Source organism: Trichechus manatus, unplaced genomic scaffold, assembly GCF_000243295.1.
Source record: "Trichechus manatus latirostris isolate Lorelei unplaced genomic scaffold, TriManLat1.0 scaffold00040, whole genome shotgun sequence".
NCBI classification, from domain to species: domain Eukaryota; kingdom Metazoa; phylum Chordata; class Mammalia; order Sirenia; family Trichechidae; genus Trichechus; species Trichechus manatus.
In genome coordinates, this window is record NW_004443976.1 from 10,535,124 (window position 1) to 10,558,558 (window position 23,435).

General features: G+C 45.4%; 1 protein-coding gene across 1 annotated transcript in view; it reads left to right on the plus strand.

Moving 5' to 3' along the window:
* PIK3R5 (phosphoinositide-3-kinase regulatory subunit 5) overlaps positions 1–23,435 on the plus strand; it is an 81,288-nt gene that overhangs the window by 32,577 nt on the left and 25,276 nt on the right. Inside the window, exons 3-7 of the mRNA XM_023731072.1 lie at positions 172–290; positions 16,511–16,626; positions 18,960–19,060; positions 21,872–21,940; positions 22,667–22,805. Of these exons, the coding sequence (XP_023586840.1) occupies positions 16,524–16,626; positions 18,960–19,060; positions 21,872–21,940; positions 22,667–22,805 (412 nt within the window). The 5' untranslated portion in view covers positions 172–290; positions 16,511–16,523. The remainder of the gene's footprint in view (positions 1–171; positions 291–16,510; positions 16,627–18,959; positions 19,061–21,871; positions 21,941–22,666; positions 22,806–23,435) is intronic.

The window sequence follows — 23,435 nt, forward strand, 5'->3', positions numbered from 1 at the left end:
CACCCATTAGCTGGCTTTTCAGTGTCAAGTCTGGGATATATGAATGAAGTTTGTCACAATCACAATCTTTTGTCCACATCCTGAGAAACCAGAAAGCTGTCAAAATATGTGTGTTGGGCCTTTTTAAAGTTTCTACCTTTACATTCATTTGCTGCTTTTTTACTCTGACAGCAATTTGCTAGCAAACAAGACAGGCATTACATTGGAATGCGGCAGTCTCCAGCACCAGCTGCTCATGGTTTAGCTTGGGGGCCCGTGGAATTTGGTTGCTGCCTGGAGTTTACACCTCGGTAAGTTCATATAAAATTATCCCATCTTAGCAGTAACTTCAGTTTGCTCATTTCTAGCTCCGTTCTAGCTTCCTTTACATGCACATTGTTGTTATGGTTGTTAGCTGACATTGAGTTAGCCCCCAGCCCCATGCACAACAGAACAAAGTGCTGCCTGGTCCTGTGCCCTCCCCATGATCGGTTACGGACCGAACCATTGTGATCCATAGGATTTTCATGGGCTGATTTTCAAAAGTAGATCACCAGGCCTTTCTTCCTCGTCTGTCTTAGTCTTGAATCGCCACTAGAACCTGTTCGGCATCATAGCAACATGCAAGCCTCCACTGACAGATGGGTGGTGACTGCACGTGAGGTCCATTGGGCCAAAGTGGTTCCCTGCGTGAAAGGCGAGAATTCTACCACTGAACCACCAGTGCCTCAGTTTTGTGCAGATAGAAGCTAAATTGTCTAGGGCATGCCCAGAGAAGACATATATCACTGGGCAGCTGAGATAACTCGCTGTGCCTCAATTTCCTTATCTATAAAATGGGAATAAAAATGCCTACCTCACATGAATTCAATGAGCTAATTCATATAAAACGCTTAGAAAAGTGACTGACGCATAATAAGCCCTCACTTAATATTGTTGTTGTTAGGTGCCGTCGAGTCAGTTCTGACACATGGCGACCCTGTACAACAGAAAAAACACTGCCCGGTTTTGTGACATCCTCACAATTGTTGTTATGCTTGAGCCCGTTCAACCTGAGGGGCTCTTCTTCCGGCACTATATCAGACAATGTTCCGCTGCTATTCATAAGGTTTTCACTGGCTAATTCTTTTCAGAAGTAGACAGCCATGTCCTTCTTCCTAGTCTGTCTTAGTCTGGAAGCTCAGCTGAAACCTGTCCGCCATGGGTGACCCTGCTGGCACTTGAATACCAGTGGCATAGCTTCCAGCATCACAGCAATACGCAAGCCAACGCATTAGACAAACTAACAGATGCGTGGGGGCACTTCATATTAGCTACTATTATTGTAAATATTATATGCAAAGATAATATCATACATCCTATTTTCTTTTCAATACTCTTCCAGATGATTCACTGGATAGAGGGGAGCTAGACAGACCTGAGTTCAAATTCTGCTCGTGCTACTGACGAGTTGTATTACCTTGAGCAAGTCATTTAGCTACTAGGAGCTGCACTTTCCTCATCTTTGTGTGTTCAGAGTTTTATAGGGTTGTTCAGAGGAAATGAGAGAATGGGTTTCAAGCCTTAAGCAGAGGATCTGGTGTGGAGTGCCATATACCATATACCATATCTGGTGCTGTATACATGAGTCTCCTACTCCTTCCGCTGTTTCTCACCCTGTTTCTTCTTGGTCTTAACTACAACTCCAGTCTTTCTGAGCACTCTGTACTGTTTCCTGTGTCCTTTCTTGGTAAAGAAGAGCTTGAACAAAGTTGGGAAGTGGGCAGAAGGCTTGTCTATGCTTCCTTAGTGGTTCTCCCTTTTTGCACACTTCTACTCCGCCCTCCTCCCTCTCCCTCCCCCTGTACCCACCTACCTTTTCACATTTCCTCTCACTCCTGGCCCTGGAGTCCTTCTGCTGCCCACTGTCCATTACTGCTAGCATAATATACTCATTAGGTAGCTAAATGTCCCTCTGAAAATCTTACATCTTGAAATGTAAGCTAGGATAGCGGAAGTGAGCAACCTTAGCCCATGGAGAAAGAATCTCTGAAGATGGAAATTCAGGCAATTTTTGTGCAAGACATCTTCCTTGGAAGTCTCAAATTATAACACAGAGGTGGAACAGCATACTCAGCCCTTTAGGTGCCTAGAAAACAGTAGAAATGATTTCCTATGAACATAGTGTAGGAAGAGATGTTGGTTTTGGGAATCAGGCCAACTTTGGATGGGCTTCTGGCTCAGGCCATAAGAATTCTGATCACAGGAACTTGGGCAAATAAATGGCTTACCCTCCATGAACTGCAGGAATTGGGGCTAACCATGATTATGTCGTGGGGTGATTAAGATCATTAAACTAGGTAATCAAGTGAAGATGCCCAGAATAGTGTCCAACGTAGAACACTCAATAACTGCCTCCATCCCTCTTTTCCTCCTTTCTTCTTTCCTCCCTCCCTTCGTTCGTTCATTCATTCCCTCTTTCTCATTTTCAATACTGAAACTTATCTGCACCAACATCCTTATGTATTTATTCTCTAAATACATTTTCCTTCCTCTTTGGAAGAATTTTGTGTCAACTTGAAGCTCTTTTTCTCCTAGAACAAATATAAAATGTCATTGGATTATGTAAGTGCAATTACTTAATACAACAGTTAGCACATATGATATTCTTACGATTAAACAGAGACCTAAACAATTTCTCACAGAACCCCAGGCTCACAATACTGCACAAATCCAGATCCCTGTTCAGAAGGATGAGCAAACAGAAAAATCAGCAGATACGAAAAGGAATGGACCAATGAGAAGGGTTGGAAAAAAATGATCTGCAAGAAAATAGGAGGCATTACCAAGAGACAGAAAGGGCCACGTAAACCAGAGACTCCATCAGCCTGAGACCAGAACTAGATGGTATCTGGCTACCACCAGTGACCGCCCTGACAGGGAACACAACAGAGAGTCCCTGACGGAGCAGGAGAAAATTGGGGTACAGAACTCAAATTCTAGTAAAAAGACCAGACTTAGTGGTTTGACTGAGACTGTAGGGACCCCGGAAGACGTGGCCCCCTGACTCTCTGTTAGCCCAAAACGAAAACCATTCCCGAGGCCAACTCTTCAGACAAAGATTACACTGGACTATAAGACATAAAATGATACTTGTGAAAAGTGTGCTTTTTAGCTCAAGTAGATACATGAGTCTAAATGGGCAGCTCCTGTCTGGAGGTGAAATGAGAAGGCAGAGAGGGTCAGGAGCTGGTTGAATGGACACGGGAAATCAGAGGTAGAAAGGAGGAGTGTGCTGTCACAGTATAGGAAGAGCAACTAGGGTCCCATAACAATGTGTGTGTAAATTTTTGTATGAGAAACTAACTTAAATTATAAACTTTCACTTAAAGCACTATTTAAAAAGGAGGCATTATACAAGTCTTTAAACGAGAGATTTTGAAAGACATTGCATCTATGGAGAAAACAAGCAAACATCAGAAAATATTGTTTTTGATGAAAAAGATCACCGCTAGATTTTAAAACAAGACAGTGGAAAACAGATCGGATCTTGAAGAAAATGGAACTGATGCATTCAACATAAGCTAAATAAAATGTTCAGAAACTCAGAGGAAAGAGATAAAGAAATGAATATGATTAGGGTGAAGAGCTGAGACATTGTAGAAAGATCCAGAAGAGCAAGCATGTGGCTGCTAAGAGTTTCAGAAGGAGAAAAAAAGCTAGAGAGAGGCGATCCCATGACCAAAGAAATAATGTTTTAAGACTTCCATGAGCAAAAGAAAGACTCAAAGGGCTCAGTGAGGACGAGGTAAAATCAATCAAGAGATAGACATGAAGTAGCCTTTTCTTTAATGGCTTCTGGGTTTGTAGACATCTTTAGAAAGATCTTTTCCACCCTGAGATTACAAAATAATTCTCCTATGTTCCTTTATGGTTTCCATTTTTACACTTAAATCTTTGATCCTTTTGGTATTTGCCCCAGTGTGAGATATGGATCCAGGGTTTTTCCCCAGATGGCCAGCGAGATGGCCGAACACCTTTTATTGAATAATCTGTCTTTTCCCCATTGATTTGAGTTGTTACTTTCTCTAGAGGCAGAGTGCCTGGTTCAAATCCTGGATCTACTCTTTACTAGCTGTGTGACCTTGGTCAAATAGCTTTCTGTGTCTCAGAGAGCTCATCTGTAAAATGGGGATGATAATAGTGCTTTCCTCATACATACATTGTGATGATTCAGAGAGTTAAAACAGTGCCAGACAAGAATGAGCTGTCAAAAAGTGGTATCTAATATTCTTTATATTTAATTCCTATGTTTTGGCGTCTATTTCTGGACGTTCTATTTTATTCTATTGATCTGCCTTTTCAGGGGATAGTATCACATTGTTTTAATTATTTTGCTTTATAATATATTTTAAAAACTGATAGGGCTAGTCTCCCCCTCATTACTCTCATTTTAAAAAGTTTTGCTGGTGATTCTTATTAATTATCCTGTATGAAATTTATAATGAGTGTGACTATTCACACTCCCACCTCAGAATCCTTTCACGTTTTTATTGGCATCACATTAAATGTACAGATTAACTTGCGGAGAGTGGACACTTCCATTCCTATGTAATATCACAAAGATGTCAACATCATTTATTTTTGCCTTCCTTTGTGTTCCTCAAAAGTTTTCATCGTAAAAAATCTCACATATTTTTAGAGTTTATTTTTTTCTTTTTCTATTCTTTTTGCTGCTATGATAAATGGAATCTTTTTTTCAGCACAGTTTGTAACTATTCCTTTGTGTGATTGAAGGCTCTTAACTTCTGTATTAATTTTATACCCAACCACCTTACCAAATTCTATTCTTTATTATAGTAATTTTTCAGTTGATTACCTTGGGTTTCTATACACATTTGGAAGGTGAAAAATTATGAATTATTTCAATTCTGTAATTGGCAAAGCCTCAACAAATGATATGACCTATAAAATCTCAGAAAGTACATCACCCACACACCCATTCTGAAATTGCTCAAAGTTCTCCAGCTAAGCAAGAAATGACTCAAAGTACTCACAAATAAGAATGGCATGGTACAAAAAATAAGCAAACAAACAAAAAAAAGTGAGCAGCCCCATACAATGAGGCACAGCAGTGCAGGCAGGAGGGGACAAGAAAGCTGGTGATAGGGAACCCAAGATTGAGAAGGGACAGTGTTGACATGTTGTGTGGTTGTTAACCATTGTCATAAGGCAATATGTGTACTAACTGTTCAGTGAGAAACTAATTGTTCTGTAAACCTTCATCTAAGGTACAAAAAAATAAAAGAGAATTATCTGTGTGAGATCAAATTGACACAGCAACTCCAAAGGTTTGATGGGAAGCCTAGGGGCCAGTGAGTTGAAGATAATGGTGATGGAATAATTTGGAAAAGGATAGTGAGAATAGCAGCACAACTGGAAGAATGTAATCGATGTCACTGAATTGTACATGTAGAAACTTTCAAAATGGTGTATCTTTGGCTATGTATACTTTCACCAAAAAAAAAAAAAAAAAAAAAAAAGGTCCTCCGAGAAGAGAGAGTGTTGACATGTCATGCGATTGTTAACCAATGTCATAAAACAATATGTGTACTGACTGTTTAATGAGAAACTATTTGTTCTGTAAATCTTCACCTAAAGTACAATAAAAAATACTAAAAAAAAAGTGAGCAATGAAATAAATAAAACTTAAAGTCACTGTCAAAAAGACTGCTGTTATCATAGTTATTGAATTTAATACAAATATAAAAAATAATTTTTTAAAGAATTGTGATATATTAGCCACAAGAGATGTAAGTCAAAAACCACAATGAGATACCATTTGACTCCCACTAGGCTGTCTAAGATAAAAAAACTGAAAATAACAAATATTGGCAAGGATGTGGGGAAATTGGAACTCTTACCCATTGCTAGTGGGGATGCAAGATGGTACAACCAGTGTGGAAAACAGTGTGGTGGTTCCTCAAAAAGCTAAAAATAGAACTACCATATGACCCAGCAATTCCACTCGTAGATATGCACCTACTCCTCACTTACTGATTATCTTGTTAGCGTACATTTCACATTTACAGTAATAAAAACTCTGCTATCCAACTATTTTGCACATTAATGACGTACAGCTGGAAGTAACAAACGTGGAGGTGCAAGGCAAGTGTAACGTTGGCTGTGATGGTTAAGATTATGTGTTAACTTGGCTGGACCATGATTCTCAGTGGTTTGGCGGTTAGGTAAGGATGTAACTTGGCAGTTATGTAATGATCTACTTATCTTCCATTTTGTGATCTGATGTGGTCATCCTCCATTTTTGCATAATGCTGATTTTCACATAATGACCTGCTCTTTGGAGCCTAACCATGTCGATAAGTGAGGAGTGGATGTATACTCAAAAGACTTGAAAGCAGAGACTTAAATAGACACTTGTACACCAGTGTTCATTGCAGCAAGGACCCCTGGTGCCACAGTGGTTAACCACCAGCAGCTCCACAGGGCAAAGATGTGGCAGTCTGCTTCCATAGAGATTTACAGCCTTGGAAACCCTGTGGGGTCACCATGAGTCGGAACTGACTTGATGGCAGTGGATTAGGTTGGGGTTTTGGGTTCATTGGCTATTCACAATAGCCAAAAGGTGGAAACAACCTAAATGTCCATCAATAGATGAATGGATAAACAAAATGTGATACATACATACAATGGAATACTACTCAGCTGGTAGGAGAAATGAAGTCTTGATGCATGCTACAATATGGATGGAGCTGGAAGACTTTATACTGAGTGAAATAAGTCAATAACAAAAGGACAAATATTGTAGGCCCTCACTTATATAAAAAGACAAGAAAAGGCACATGTATAGAGGACAAAGTTTATTAGTGGTTACCAGGGGTGAGAGGGAGGAGAAAAGGCAGAGTTAAGTAGAGGGTCAGCAAAAAAGAGGAAGACTCTCAGCTAGATGGATTGACACAGTGGCTGCAACAATGGGCTCAAACACAACAACGATTGTGAGGATGGTGCAGGACCGAGCAGTGTTTCATTCTATTGTACATAGAGTCTCTATGAGTTGGAATCGACTCAATGGCACCTAACAAGAACAATAATGGTGGTGGAAATATCACACTGATTAAGGGTAGGGTTGCACAGCTAATTATTGTAATTGCTGTCAGTAAGTTGCACACCTGTAAAAAGTTGGATTGGTAAAAGTTGTGTGATAGGTATATTTACAACAAGGCAAAAAAAAAAAAAGAGTAACTGCTGAGCCTGCTTATGTACAACCAAACACCTCATGGGATTTAGTTCCTTGGTTTGGAGGTTAGAGTGACGATTTCATGGAACATCCCAGTTAATTGGCCTAATAACACGTTTAGTGCCTCTGTTCTACCTCCTAGTTCATTTCGTAGTGCCTAGGGTCTCAAAAGCTTGCAAGTGGCCATCCAAGGCACAACAATTGGTCTCCATTTGCCTGGAGCAACAAAGGAAGAAGGAGCATCAGAAACAGAAGGAGGATATCGAATGTGTTGGTAATTGCCTCCAAGAAAAACTGCCTCCTTTGCCACGAGACCAGAACTTGATGGTGCCTAGCTACCATCACTGAACATTTTGATCAAAGACTCTATAGAGGAATCCTGATCAAAAGGGGGAAAAATACAGAACAGAATTTCAAATTTTCATAGACTCCAGATTTCTCGGAGCCATGAAAGTTGGATGAACCCCTGAAACTATTGCCCTGAGATAATCTTTAAACCTTAAGTCAAAAATATCCCCTGAATTCTCCTTAAAACCAAACAATAGTTTAACTTAACTAGTAAAGAAAGTCTGCCTTGAGCATTATGCTCTTTTAAGATCTATCTATATCGGATCAAATTGACAACAGCAACTCAAAAGATTAGATAGGATCCTTAGGGGGCAGTGAATTTTTTTTTAATTTACTTTAGTTGAAGGTTTACAGAAGAAGAAGTTTCTCATCAAACAGTTAGTACACATATTGTTTTATGACATTGGTTAACAACCCCACGACATGTCAACACTCTCCCTTCTTGACCTTGGGTTCCCTGTTACCAGTTTTCTTGTCCCCTCCTGCTTCTAGTCCTCGTCCCTGGGCTGTTGTGCCCCATTAATCTCATTTTGTTTTATGGGGCCGTCTAATCTTTGGCCGAAGGGTGAACCTCGGGAATGACTTCATTATTGAGCTAAAAGGGTGCCCGGAGGCCATACTCTTGGGGTTTCTCCAGTCTCTGTCAGGCATAGTGCAGTGAATTTATGTTGATGAGGGAGGAACAATTCAGAAAAGGAGGATGAGAATGGTTGCACAACTTGAAGAATGTAATCAGTGTGACTAGATGGTACATGTAGAAACTGTTGAATTAGTGTATGTTTTGCTGTGTATATTCTCAACAACAACAACAGCAAAATAAATAAAATTTTAAAAAAGAATTCTGATGTAGTATAAAAATATTTAATACAAATTGGGATCTGTTTCCTAATTATTAAATCTGCTTCTCACAGGAGTATAGTTAACAGTGCTACAACATTCAGATTAAGAGAGGAGGAATTAGCAGTTTCAGAAATAAGTATAAACATTATATAGAAATTCTAGGTCCACATCTTTGCTAGTGAATTTTATAACCTTGATTTTTTGGACGTAGATCACCAGGCCTTTCTTCCAAGACACCTCTGGGTGGACTCAAACCACGAGCCTTTCTGTTAGTAGTAGCTGATCACTTAACCATTTGCAGCACCCAGGGACTCCAAAGTTACTTAGGTGAGGTCTTTTCTCCCCTATCCCTTCAATGTGGTTATGTTAATCATTGGTAATGTAGTTAGGTTAATTTGTTACTATTTGCATCTCATTTTGGTCTCCCTCCCCTCATATCCTGGTCGGTTTGAATTATTTATTTAATCACAGGTCTGTGAAGCCTTGCTCTGGTTCTGAGTCAAAGCTGTACAGAAATGATCCTCAGAGAAGCCCTGTTCCGCCTCATCCCTCCTTCTCATTCCTTCCTCTTTCTTTCTACCCATTTCTCATCCCCACCTCCCAAAGGTAACGGAGCTCTTTCGTTTCTGCTGTGTCCTGTACAGGGAATGAGGATTTTTTTCACTTAGGTCACAGGAAAGATCTGCTTTGAGCAGTCAGAGCAGGAGAGTGGGGGGCAATGAAGGAACGCTCAGGACAGGAGGGGAGAGGGAAGAGTGACCACGTGCCCTGGTGCTTCTCTTATTCCAGAACAGTGGGAAGCAGTTTGGGGTGCCAGCCAGGACCTGAAGGCCCATCCCTCCCTCCCTATAAGATATAGACCCTCCAAGCATTGTTTAAGAAGCCTCCCAAGAAAAGAAGCCCCTCCCTGCCCTGTGTGGGCTGCCTCAGGAAGTTGACGGCACGATGGGGCCTGGGCAGACACTGCCCTTCTGACTAGCATTGCACTTTAGAGAAAATGACCCCTCTCTTGCACCATGGGGTCATGTCAAGAGGGGGTGGAACAGGCCTCCCTCCCTCTGTGCCTTCCAGGGTCCCATTCTCCCCCTACTCCAGGCCTCTCTGCCCTGTCTAGGGTCCCCAGTACGGAGTATGAGTATTTGCTGTTCTGGAAGAGGAACTTAGCAGTGAGAGAAGGCCCCACTGCTGAATGTTTCAACACTACCCCACCGCATTGCGGGTTGGGGGATGCATTCCCAGCAGCAGCTGGGAATTTCACAACTTGAGCTTCTCTTAGGGGACGGCAAGGTGGGGAGGGGATTTCAGAGTGGGATGCCAGAGGAGCCAGGCCTTTCTTGCAGGCTTTTGACAAAGGGCATCGTCCTGGAGGGGGGTCCCACCTTCTTCCCCCTTGAGCCCCACCCCAAAGCTGGTGGGGTTCTGCTGACAAGTCACAAGAAACAGCTGACAACTGACTCATCAGATGGAAAGGGGTGTGCCGAAGGGCAGAAGGGCAGGTACAGGCTGCAGGTGCTGTGTCTGACCCCCAGCACAGCCGGGATCTCCGCGGCCAGCTCCCTCTCCCACCACCCATGGGTACCCAGGCCCAGCATCTTGGGCAAATCCTGCCTCTAAGCAGAGCTTGGGGGCAAGCTCGAGGTGGCCCAGGGTGTCAGGGTGGCTGGCCCACCAGAAACCTGCCCAGTGCCCCGAGGACATCAGTCCCTCAGTGGGGAAGGTCTTGATTGTCTCCACTGAACAGGAGGGGATACTGAAGCCAGAAGATGGGAAAATCACATGGGGCACCGAGAACAGAAGGAGAAGCCACAGGACGGGAGGCGTGGCACAGGGGCTGGGGAGCAGCTTTAAGCCCTCTGAATAGCCCCAGGACAGTTTTCCACCCCCTTGGGGACAGGAGCCTGGTAGAAGTGCTGGTGGCTGAGAATGTTCATTTGCATCTTGTGTTTGTGTTAGTTACAACGTGGGACATTGTCTGCAGGGTGACTCATTCCTGCCTCGTGGCATGACTGACTTGTCCATCACTTCATGGGCTGGGCAGAGGGGCGTGTTAAAACCCAGTTTGCACAGTTCAGCCCTTGCTCCAGACTGGGAGATGCCTTGGGCCCACCAGCCTCGAGGGTACCTACTCAGGTCAGCCCAGAGAGAGCTGCCTGGTCAATCTCCTCTCTCCGGCACCCACTCCTGGGAACTCTAATCTCTCTGGAGGAGAAAGGGCGGTGGTGGGCAGATGGTATAGACGGACACGGTGGATTCAAAATTCCCAGCAACTTGGAGTCTACCAGCTGCTGTCGAGCGACTCCAACTCATGGCGACCCCATGTGTGTCAGGGTAGAACTGTGCTCCATAGGGTTTTCAGTGGTTGATCTTTTGGAAGTAGATCACCAGGCTTTCTTCTGAGTCATATCTGGGTGGACTCGAACCTCCAACCTTTCCATTAGCAGCTGAGCACGTTAATGATTTGTACCACCCAGGAATCTAGTTCCCTTAAAGCAAGGCCATGGTATAGTTAGTTCATTGAGTCTTTACTTGTTGGATAGAAACATGGATTGGTTTTACTTTTCTTCCAGTAACTGTGTCTCCTGTGCTGAGGGGCCTTGTGTTGCTGTGCTTAGGAGCCGGACTCTCTGGGTTCAGATCCTGGCTTTGCCACCTTCCAGCTGTGTGACCGCAGGCCAGTTGTTGAACTTCTCTATGCCCTGACTTTCCCATCACTTCATCCTGCCTACTCCAGTTTCCACCAAATGTGGTCCAGCTTTCAGCCTTAGTTCTAAGGTTCCCTCACTCTGCTGGTGGCCCTCTAGGGTGAAGTATCAAAAGAAAAAACAGCTGAAGCCCAGCTTTGGTTCCTAGTCCTCCCTCCACCCATGAGGTCTCATGTCTCTGCCTGGCTGTACAGTGGGCCTGCAGCTGCCCCTTCTGTCTCTTCTCTCAGCTCTGCCTTCTCTCACAGGTCACCCAGGGGCTGATCAGTGACTTTGCTGGTTGAGTAGATCATGAACTGCAGAAGAAAGAGGCAGCACCCCCACCATTATTATGAGGGATTCTCTTAAAGCCCCTCTGCCCTGGGCTTTGATGGTTCAGTGGTAGAATTCTCACCTTCCACGCGGGAGATCCGGGTTCAATTCCCAGACAATGAACTTCATGTCAGCCACCTCCTATCTTTTGGATGGCGTGTTGCTGTGATGCTGAACAAGTTTCAGCAGATTTTCCAGATTAAGAGGGACTAGGAAGAAAGGCCTGGCAATCTACTGAAAATCAGCCAACGAAAACCCTATGGGTCACTACCATCTGATCTGCAGCCGATCATGGGGATGGTGTTGGACCAGGCAGCGTTTTCATTCTGTTGTGTGTGGGGTCACTGTGGGTTGAGGACCAACTTGACAACTGAAAACTACAAGAGCCCTTGGCTTTGAGGAGAGAAAGAAGAGCCCTCCCCACGTGGTTGACTGCTCTTTCTCAGGTTAGACCTGAATCTGAACTGGGTCCAGTCTTTTTATATTGACAGGGGCGAGGAGGGGCATTGCTGTGCCAGTTCTGAACTGACACCTCCGGCAAGCCCACCAGGGTGGTCACTGGCCCATCCCCAGCAGCTCACTGGGGGTGGTGGGGATCTTAGAACTTTAGAATGTAGGATATTTAGAGCCTTCTGTCTTTAGATTGGAGCCTTGCTGGCACAGTGGTTAAGAGCTCAGCTGCTAACCAAAATGTCGGCAGTTCGAATCCACCAGCCGCTCCTTGGAAACCCTATGGGACAGTTCTGCTCTGCCCTATAGGGTCACTATGAGTTGGAATTGACTTGACGGCAACAGGTCTGGTGTGTGTTTTTTTTTTTTTGGTCCTTAGATTTGAGCCCTTGTGGCACAGTGGTTAAGAGCTCGGCTGCTAACCAAAAGGCAGGCAGTTTGAATCCACCAGCCACTCCTTGGAAACCCTATGGGGCAGTTCTGCTCTGTCCTATAGGGTCGCTATGAGTCGGAATCAACTTGATAGCAGTGCGTTTGGTTTGGTTTGGGTCCTTAGACTTGGGCCTCAGCTGCAATGTGAAAATACGTGTAAGTCCCACTTGATACCCTTGTCTCTTTATATTGGTGTTAATGCTCTCAGCTCTGCCTCCACCCCTTGGCTGCCTTAAATAAGTTCCTTACCCTCTCTGGTCTCATTCTGTAAAAGGAAGGACTTGTGGTGGGCAAACTCCGAGCCCCCTCCAAGAACTTGCCCATGGGCTATGGGGGAAGAAATCAGCCTACAACGACAAAGGGCCTGTATTAATTTCCTAGGGCTTCCATAATGCATTACCACAAACTGGATGGCGTAAAACAATACAAACTCAATCTCTCACAGTTCAGCGGAGAAGTCCAAATTCAAGATGTCGGCAGTGCTGCACTTCCTCTGGAGGCTTGAGGGAAAATCTCCTTTCTTGTCTCATCCAGCTTCTGGTGGTTTTGGCATTCCTTGGCTTGTAGCTGCATCACTCAATTTCTGCCTCTGTCTTCACATAGCCATCTTCCATCCGTATGTGTGTGTCTGTCTTCAAAGCTCTCTGTCCTTCGAAGGACACTAGTCATTGAATTTAGGGCCCCCTATTCCGGTATGACGCATCTTAACTTGATTACATCTGTAAAGACCCTGTTTCCAAATAAGGTCACATTCATAGGTACCGGGGGTTAGGACTTGAACATATCTTTTTGGGAGACACAATTCAACCCCCAACAGGTCCATTGAGTGCCATCTGGGCCAGTCATTCATCCTCTCAAACTCAACCTTTTCAAGGTGCTGGTTCTTTTAGCGCTATGAGTCGGAATCGACTCGACGGCAACGGGTTTTTTTTGGTTTTTGGTTCTTTTAGCTTCTCCACCAGGCAGCTACGAGTTGGACCTGGCTCTGAGCCAGGACTGAGCTTGAAAGGGTCTTGTATTTGGGCCGCCATCAAAAGTGAAAGGGTGAGACTTCATCTCAAATTTTAATTTCCAAGGACACTCATCCAAGCCAGGTGTTGGCACCACTTGCGCATGTGGGAGGGGTCTAAAAACCTGAAATCTGCCCAGTCTGGTTTCAACACTCAAGGTCAGTGGACTTATGACCTCTGCTACCTGTGGAGGAGCCTACAAACAAAAGGTCCAAAGGCAACTGTAAACACTGCCGTGGAAGGGTCAAGTATGTCTTTGGACTTCCAGGTGCCATTAATGGAAATATCCAAATCCACAGTCCTTGTTATGGATTGAATTGTGTCTCCTAAAAAGATATGTTGAATTCCTAACTTCCATACCTGCGAACGTGACCTTGTTTAGAAATCGGGTCTTTGAAGATGTCATCAGATAAAGTAATGTGTGGCGTACCCTAGTAAGGTTAGACCTAATCCCATCTGAGTTGTGTCCTATAAAAGAGAAGAGACATGGAGAGACAGAGGAAGGACAGTCATGTGAAGATGCACCTACAAGCCAGGGAAGAGACAAGAGACAAGAAAGGAGAGCATGTCCCTCCTGACACCCTGAATTTGGACTCCTAGCCTCCAAAACTGTGAGACAATACGTTTCTGTGCCTATAAGCCACCCAGTTTATAAGATTTTGTTGCAATAGCCCTAGGAAACTAATACAGTCTTAAATCACTATTGAAAGTTTTTCTGAACTCATTTCACCAGCTCAATAGCCAGAAGGCTGGGGAAAGGTGTGAGACCTGGTAAGGCTTATTAGTCTGTGCTCTAGACCAGCCCAGCAACCTGGCCCTGTCTCCAGAGTCTAAGTCCTTGGCAAGCTTACTCCTGCACCCAGAACTTAGCACATGCTGTCTCCTTTTTCTGGAATGGTCCCCCCTCTCACTTTTCTCCTGCCTTCCTCCTCCAGCTTAAGTGTCCCTTCTTCCAAGAGGCTTCCCTGACCTCCCAACAACCTAGAGTGTTGTTGTTAGGTGACGTCGAGTTGGTTCTGACTCATAGCAACCCTACGTACAACAGAATGAAACACTGCCTGGTCCTGCGCCATCCTCACAATTGTTGCTATGTTTGAACCCATTGTTGCAGCCACTGCGTCAGTCCATCCCATTGAGGGTCTTCCTATTTTTTGATGACTCTCTCCCGTACCAAGCATGATGTCCTTCTCCAGAGACTGGTCCCTCCTGATAACATGTCCAAAGTACCTGAGACAAAGTCTCGTCATCCTCGCTTCCAAGGAGCATTTTGCCCGTACTTCTTCCAAGACAGATTTGTTTGTTCTCCTGGCGTACCACGGTATATTCAGTATTCTTTGCCAACACCAGAATTCAAAGGCATCAATTCTTCTTCAGTCTTCCTTATTCATTGTCCCGCTTTCGCATGCCTATGAGGCAATTGAAAATATCATGGCCTGGGTCAGGCACATCTTAGTTCTTAAAGTGATATCTTTGCTTTTCAACATTTTAAAGAGGTCTTCTGCAGCAGATTTTCCCAATGCAATACGTCGTTTGATTTCTTTGCTGTTTCCATGGGCGTTGATCGTAGGTCCCCACTATTCACCCTCCCAATACCATCACCTTTCTTCATTTCTTGATTCCTTCTTTCTTTGTTAATGTCTGTCTCTCACCTCTCAAAGAGCATGCCTGCTTTATTCACTGTTGTATCACTAATGCCTGGCTCACAGTAGGTGGTCAGTAAGTGTTTGAAAGAATGAATGAATGTATCCACCCTTCCTGCCTTAGAATGCATGGGCCACCACTGGTAGCAGTGAAATGATGCTGGACAGCTCACAAAGGGCTTATTTTTCATTTGGCACAGTTCCTCCAAAGCTGGGGAAGTAGGAAGATTTGCCTACGTGGGCGCCTCCGTGCGCTTCGGCCACGCAGCTGGTTCGGGTTAGGATTTCATATCTCTTTGCATGTCGTTTGCATGGCTCAGCTCTGTGCTTCTGCTTCTGGTTTCCGGGTCTGTCCCCCGATCCTCAGAGCTGGACCACTACTTCTTTGGGTTCCTCCTGTGACCTGGCCCACCTGGCCAGAGATGGGGTCTGTCTGGAGGGAATGAATGCAGCGTTCATGCACTGAAAGCTTACTCAGTGTGCCCGCTGTGACATTTCATCTTCCCAACACTCTATGAGGTTAGTGCCATCATTATCCCCATTTTACAGACATGTAAACTGAGGTTTGGGAAAGGTAAAGCATTTGCCCAAAGTCATATGGGCAAAACAAATATCGCACTTGAGGTTTGAGCCCAAGTCTGTTGGATGCCAGAGGCCAGGCTTCATTGCGGAGCTGCACTGCCTGCCTTGGCTTCTGGAAGGAACCGGGAGCCCTCACACGTAACAAAGACCTTGGGCTGGCCCTGCCTGAGGTTCTCAGAATTCAGCATTTAGCACAGTTCCCTGTGGGGTGCTATAGCTTCTTGTTTAATCCTCTACTCAGTGGCCTTCCAGCCTGAGCTAAGCACCTTGGTTTCTCCTCAGTAGGGCAAGGAGCAGGGGCCAGGCAGGGTCTTTGGATAACTGGTAATGTTGCCAAGCCTCAGACGTGGGTCAGGAAAAGGAATGGCAAATGTGGAGGTTTCGGCAGAAAAAAAAACGAGTTGCCTGTGACCTGGGCACCCTACACAGAGGGTGTGGTGGGTGGGGGTGGGGCTCGTGAAGACAGCCTGCACCTGCGCGCCAGCCTTGGACGCCTGGCTCATTGAGGAGATCCCTGGGGCCTTCCCATCAGGAGCAGAGCTCCTGGCCCCATTCCTCGGGGTTTGGGGGATGCAGGCATGAGGCATTCAAAAAAGTCTCCAAGTGGTTCTGATTCTCCCCTGGGGGTCCTTCTGCCCAGCCCACCGGGGTCTGGCCACTCTGCGGCACTCCCTGGGCTCTTGGTAGTACTCACCGCTACCCTGGAGATCAGGCAAGCCCCAGCTACCTGTCTCCTTTCATCTCTGACTGCTCGCTTCCTAGAACTCTGGGCTGTGTCCTGCAGTCAGATACAGTGCTTCCAGAGGCAGCTGTAAGGGCCCTGCGGCTGCACCCACAGCTTTGTGGTATAGAGAGATGGATCGCAGTGGGCTGTGCCTGTTGCCTGTGCAGTCTGCCCTGCTGAACCACACGCTCCCCGGCCTGGTGCTCTCGGGGGAAGGAGCTCGGCTGGCTGACTGGTGTCTCTCCCCTCTGCAGGCGATGACTCAGGATGCAGCCAGGGGCCACGACGTGCACGGAGGACCGCATCCAGCATGCCCTGGAGCGCTGTTTGCATGGGCTCAGCCTCAGCCGCCGCTCCACTTCCTGGTCAGGTAAGTCCAAGGGAGCTGGGAGGCGTTCTTAGGACCCAGGGGAGCCTCAGGGCCCAGAGAGCACTGGACCAGGCTTGGGCAGCTGGCAGATTCTCGTTTGAGCCCCTGAACCTCACCTGGGCAGGTGCCCAGCACAGCACCTGATGTAGAGCAGGCCCTTGGTATAGGGCAGTTCCTCCTTCTTCATCCTCCTCAGCATGTGCTGAAAGCCTGTATAACTCCCTGGAGAAGGTATTGAACCTGCTTAGAGACACCTCAACTGCTGATTCCGAAAGAGCAGCTGGGAATTCGTAGCAGCTTTGCCCAGAATCCTCCTATTTGCTTGGTTTCTAGTTCCCTCTGTAGCCCCAGCATCCCCTTCCCTGTAGAGTTAGGGAGAATCTCAGCAGAGCTCCAGGGAGCAGGAGGCCTCCGTGTTCCCCAGGACTGAGAAATGGGGGTATCTGCAGGCTGGGGCAGTTGTGTCTCTGAAGACTAGCACATAGATGTGATAATTCCTTATGCTTGTAAAGATTTTTCAGATTCTCTCTCTCCCCTGTCTCCCTAACAACCCCATGAGATAGGCAGGGTAGTCACTATTGACTTCCTGCTCCTTGGGCATCCCTGGTTCCTTTCTGCCCCAGGACCTTTGCACTTGCTAGTCTCTGCCTGAAACTCTTCCCTCAGAACAACACATAGGCGGCTCTTTCTCATCAAAGTCTCAGCTTAAATGTCACCTCCTCTGAGCAAATTTCCCTGGTCTTTGGAATCAGATTTGGATTAAAACTGCTTCTCACTGGCTGTGCAACCATGTGCAAGTCACACACCCTCTCAAGCCCTCGCTTGCCTAGCCTGTAAAATGGGAATACTAACAACAGGGACCATTTTCCTGAAAGGAAGAAGGGAGACTCAACCGCAATCATGAATGCAAAGCCCTGGTGGTGCAATGGTTAAGCGCTTGGCTGCTAACCGAAATGTTGGCGGTTCGAACCCACCAGCAGCTCCGCAGGAGAAAAGACCTGATTATCTGCTCCTGTATAGATTACAGCCTAGGAAACCCTATGCGGCAGCTCTACTCTGTCCTATAGGGTCACTATGAGTCAGGACCGGCTCGACAGCACCTAACAACGACAATATTGTGTTGGCACATGGTAGGCAGTCATTAAACGGTAGTCTTCTTCCTGCCTGCCTCCCACCAGATTTTGATGGGGCCAAAAATTATAGAAGGGGACCGCAGTGGTTCAGTGGTAGAATCCTTGCCTTCCATGCGGGAGACCCATATTAGATTCCTGGCTAATGCACCTCAAGTACAGCCACCACCCACCTGTAAGTGGAGGCGTGTGTGTTGCTAGGATGCTGGCCAGGTTTCAGTGGAGCTTCCAGACTAAGACAAGCTAGGAGGAAAGGCCTGGTGATCTGCTTCTGAAAACTCAGCCACTGAAAAACCCAGGGAGCACAGTTCTACTCTGACACACATGGGGTTGCCATGAGTTGGCATGGACTCAATGGCAACTTGCTTTTAAGCTGATAGAATCTGGGGTGTCATCATTAAAAAAAGGAATAAAAAAAAAATCTGACTTTTGCAAATTTTAGAAAAACCTATCACCACTTGAACACATTGCTAGGGACCTTCTGAAGAAGGAGCCCATGCATGTGAGGGGCCTGGAGCTTCCGCTAGATGAAATTCAAGGTCATTTCCCGTCCACCCCTCCTGCTTCACTTTCCGCTACACAAGTACACGTGCATGCTGCACACGAATACGTGCGTACACACAGAGTCCCCCTGTGACCATCCCGTTAATTTTTAGGGGTTTACCCTTGCTGACTGCAGGGAAATAAACTGCCAAATAAGAAAGCCTGGGGAGGTTACAAAGTGACAAAGTGTGCATCTAGCTTTTGGAATTTAAATGAATTTAGCTTCTCCTTCCTGAGCTTCATTGCCAGGCAGTCGTGGGAAGTCCCAGGGCTGTCCCAGACCTTGTGTCCCAGGGCAGAGTGCACATGGTCCCCTTCTTTATTCCTCCAGCCCTCTCTGCTTCTGCCCCCCTTCCCTGCACCTGTAGGTCCCGGCACCCACTGTAGGAAGTCAGGGAAGGTGAGGTTGGGGAGAGCAGAATCAGGTCAGGCTCACTGGCTTCTAAGGGACCCCCAGCTGCAATACCCAATCCCCATCTCTTGAGCCCCCATATATGCAGGAAACATTGTTATGTCTTGATGGGATGTGGTAGGGTTGAGAGTTGGCCCAGCATTTTCTCCAAGACTCTCTTGCTTTAGAAGGAAATGTTTCTTCACCCCCGAGCTGAGGGCTGCTGAAAGAGACCCCCAACTGACCACTCGCCTTGCTCTCCATTTCAGCTGGGCTGTGTCTGAACTGCTGGAGCCTGCAGGAGCTGGTCAGCAGGGACCCGGGCCACTTTCTCATCCTCCTCGAGCAGATCCTGAAGAAAACCCGAGAGGTGAGGGCAGGGTAGGGATCGAAGGGCGGAGCGGGGACTGCCTCACAGAATTGAGAAGTCGGTCCTGAGGAATGGCAGGTCTGGGTGCCCAGACCACCAGGGGGGCTTGGCAAAGGCACTGGGAAGCCGTGAGTTTTCTGTTTCAGCAGTGCTTATAGACTGAAGGTTTCTAGGAAGGGGCGGAGTCCCTGGGTGGTGCAAATGGTTAATGTGCTCGGCTGCTAACCAAAAGATTGGAGGTTCAAGTCCACCCAGAGGTGCCTTGGAAAAAAGACCTGGCAACCTACTTCCACAAAATCAGCCATTGAAAACCCTATGGAGCACAGCTCTACTCGGATAACATGATGGCAGTTGGTAACTGGAGGAAGAGGTGTGGTCCTTTCAACAAAAACAAGAAATATTTGAGCAAGGGTCCTGCATGTAAGCAGCTGCTTAGGGCGGGCATTGCTTGTAAATCAAGGTATTGATTAAAAAGGATGAAGGAAACTTGGCGGAATTCCTTTCCTCAAAAAGATCCATAAAAACAAAGAAGTGAAAGAGAAGACTGATGGGAAAGGACAGAAAAGTAAACCGAGGTCTCCTCTCATTGTTTAATAAATTGGCTTTGGTGGCTAAAAGAGAGGACTGCATTTAACACTGAGCTGGGCTAGGGTTCCAGAGGATTCTGGCTCTCACAAAAAAATTCTCTTTTAAGCGTTTTTTTTTGTCTTCTTTTTTAATACACAGCTCAAGTGGGAAAACATGTGACTTTCTCAGGTGGCTATTTCTATAAGAAGAAAGTCTTTGTTCATCAAGACACCCTAGGTGATAATGCTGGCACCATTTAATGGGTGCTGTTATACCCTGGAAGCTCCCTGGGTGGCACAGTTTGCTCTCAACTACTAATCTAAAGGTCAGCGGTTTGAACCCACCCAGTAGTGCCACGGAAGAAAGGCCTAGCTGTCTGCTTCTGTAAAGATTACAGCCAAGAAAAGCTTATGGAGAAGTTCTACTCTGTAACACATGGGGTTGCCATGAGTTGGAATTGACTTGATGGCAACGGGTTAGTTTGGTTTTGGTTTATTATACCCTGATCACAAGCAAATCAACATAGAAGAGCTAAACAACCTCTGGAGTGCTTAACTTATAAAGCCAACTATAAAGGACCAAGTACCATGTAGCAATAGAGGAGGGTTTGATAGAATGAACTGAGAAGCAGGTATGAGGATACATCTTCTATTCAGGGTAAAGAGAAGGAGATTTCTAAGTTCAAGCCTGCTGAGGTTACCAGGCACGGCAGAGAAGGTGGGGCTCTCCCTGTGTCTTCATGAGCGCCAGAACAGACTGAGAGACTTTTAGCATTTTGACCAAAGATTCTAAAACATGGGTACGTGTGTGTATACGGTGTGTTGACTCTATCTGAATGCTTTCCAAATGAAGAAGTAATTCACCAAAGAATACACAGAACTTGTAAACACATAAAAAAAATATTTAGCCTCAGTTCTAATAAAATAAACGCAAATTAAGACCATAAAGGTATAGCATTTGCCTAGCAAAAGTTGTAATAACTAATAATTCAATCCAGTGAAGGGTTTGGTGAGACTGGTACCATGTATTCAAGACATTATAAATGGTGAGATACTTTTGGAAAGCCATTGGCAATACATTTCAAAGGTCATATATATGTTTTTAATCTTTGATCCATTGATTCTACTTCTTAAATATTAATAATTCAAACTATAGAAAAAAGAATGTGCACAAAAATGTTCATGGCGAAACGTGTGGAGCTCGTTGTCCAGTGGCCCCTGGAGGCTGGTTTTCCTGTCCCTGTCACACGTTTCTGTGCGCGATCAGTGTGTGTGAAGCTCAGAGCAGCCCAGAGTTGCCGGCCACCCACTAGCACCCCTTCAGTGTCATCTCTTTAAGTTGGGTTCTTGCATGTAAAATACTCCACGATAAATACAGAAATAAGCTTTCCTGTGTAAAAAAAAAAAATTCATTGCAACAACATATGAAAAAACAAGAAAATGAACTCAAATATTAAAATTAAAATGATAAAATTATGGAGATCTACCAGAAGGAATATTATCCAGCCAATAAAAATGATGGGTGTTATCTAAAATTCAATAGAGAATAAAAATTCATCAGTAAAAAATTTTAGATGATTTAGGAGAAATTGACTAAACATTTGGAAAAATACAGAGTGAGAGTCTTAACTTACACCACACACCGGATGAAATTCTAGATGGATTAAAGATTTAAATTTAAGAAAATTAAGCATCAAAGAAAAGGAGAAAGTATATATGAATATATATATGATCCTTGCGTGCAAAGCATGCAAAACCCATAAAAGAAAAACTAACACTTGAACTTTCTGTACATCAAAAAATTCCACAAAATTAAAAGACAAACAATAAACTGGAAAAAAATATTTACAACACAATAGATAAATGTGTTTAACAGGGTGGGGCGGGGGGAGGTGGACAAGATGGTCCTAGAGACCGTATAGCAAAATAGAAATTCACTTATTATATTTAAAAGATATCAAGAGTAAAAATATTCATACTATTATTATAACTTTACAGAAGAAAATGCACAGGGAAAAAATGGTATAAGGAAAAGTACGTTGAAAACATTAGCTGTGGTTGAGTTTGAATGGGGAGTATTGTGAGTGATTAATTTTTTTTACTTCTATTTTCCAATTTTTTTGTCTTGTGGTGACATTGCTTTTCACTTTAAAAACAAAAACAGACAAAAAAACAAGAAGGAATAGGAGGAGCCAGCGCTGCCCTGTGAATGCGCCTCACCCTTTCTCGTCCGTCTTTTCCACAGGTCCAAGAAAAAGGCACCTATGACCTCTTTGCCCCCCTGGCCCTGCTCTTCTACTCCACTGTCCTCTGTGTAAGTTCCAGAGTGGGCCAGGCTGGGGGAGGCAGGGGAGAATAAGGGGGGAACCACCAATGTGAGGGACACAGCCCTCACACCTCTGGAGATAAACACACAGAGAGAAAAACTGTCAAGTAACGAGATTTGAGTTGGTTTCAATCCACAAAATGGCAGTTTCACCTTCAGAGCGGCCATCTTGAGAGACCTTCGGTAACTCCATGTAGACGCCATTGTGCCTGGTATATCTGGTCTTCCGTATGGGAACTGCTGTCACAGCCTGTTCACAAGCCATGAGAGAGATTCTGTGGAGAGATTTTATAGCCCACCTCATTTTGTACTCCAATGGTCAGTTTTACACGATGTAATGACCCCTTTTGTTCACCAGATTGGTGGTTCCAAATGACTCCGTATATATACAATCAATTCACCCCCGAAGAATAAACATTTGCCTCTAGTGAGGATATTTAAATAAAGGTGATTTAGGCATTGAAGACCATTCCCCAAAATGAATGGCAGTAATGTTTGGTAAAAACAGGGTTCTTATAGTAGAGATATCCTGGGTGCCATCTTGCCCGTCTGTAACTCAGTCTCTGCGGGTAACTTCCAGTTCTTCCTTGCCTTGTCCTGGGAAATGTGTGCCCTTTGTGCAACATTCCAGAAAGGGAGCAGGGCCTGCTTTAGCATATCAGTGAGCTTTCTCTCATCCAGACCTCTCTGCTTGGTGGTCTCTCTCCATCCCAGACGCCACACTTCCCGCCCGACTCAGATCTCCTTCTGAAGGCAGCCAGAACCTACCACCGGTTCCTGACCTGGCCTCATCCTTATTGCAGCATCTGCCAGGAACTGCTCACCTTTATCGATGCTGAACTCAAGGCTCCTGGTAAGTGTTGAGGCAGCCGGCACATGGGGCCGGGGCAAGTGGTCAGGATGCTTCCAGCTTTTCTTAAACTGTTCTTTAACTATGAACCTCCTCACCTTGAATCCTCCTGCTTGTCTCTGCCCATGGCCTGGAGCAGAGCCTTGGAGTCTCCTCTTCATGGTGCACATGGCATGAGATGGCTGAGTATGCACAAGCTGAAAGCAGTAAACATGGGAGAGAACTCAAGGTGGAATTCTTAGAGGCAACTGGAGCCAGGGGTTTAGGGCAAGAAGACCCCACCACTTGGCTCTGCCTCAGTTCTGGTTAGTCAAGTGGTCTCTGAGAGACTCCTCAGGTAGACAGAGAGCGCCCAGGAATATTGACAAGGGGCCTTTGCTTGTTCTTTTTGCCCCAGGAGCAAAGAGGAACTTGCATGTGTGTATAGACTTCATTCTGGCCGGGAACGGTGGCTGCTGCTAGGAATGGAAATGTCAGTGGCCGCCATGACAAGTACAGACAAGGGTCTGGTGCTGTCTGAGTAGTCGTATGTGGGGTCTGAAGAGTAGGAGTTCTTGAAAAATTGCAGATACTGTTATAGACATGAACATGAGATCGAAGAAAACTATTACAGAGCAAGAGAAAACGTGATCA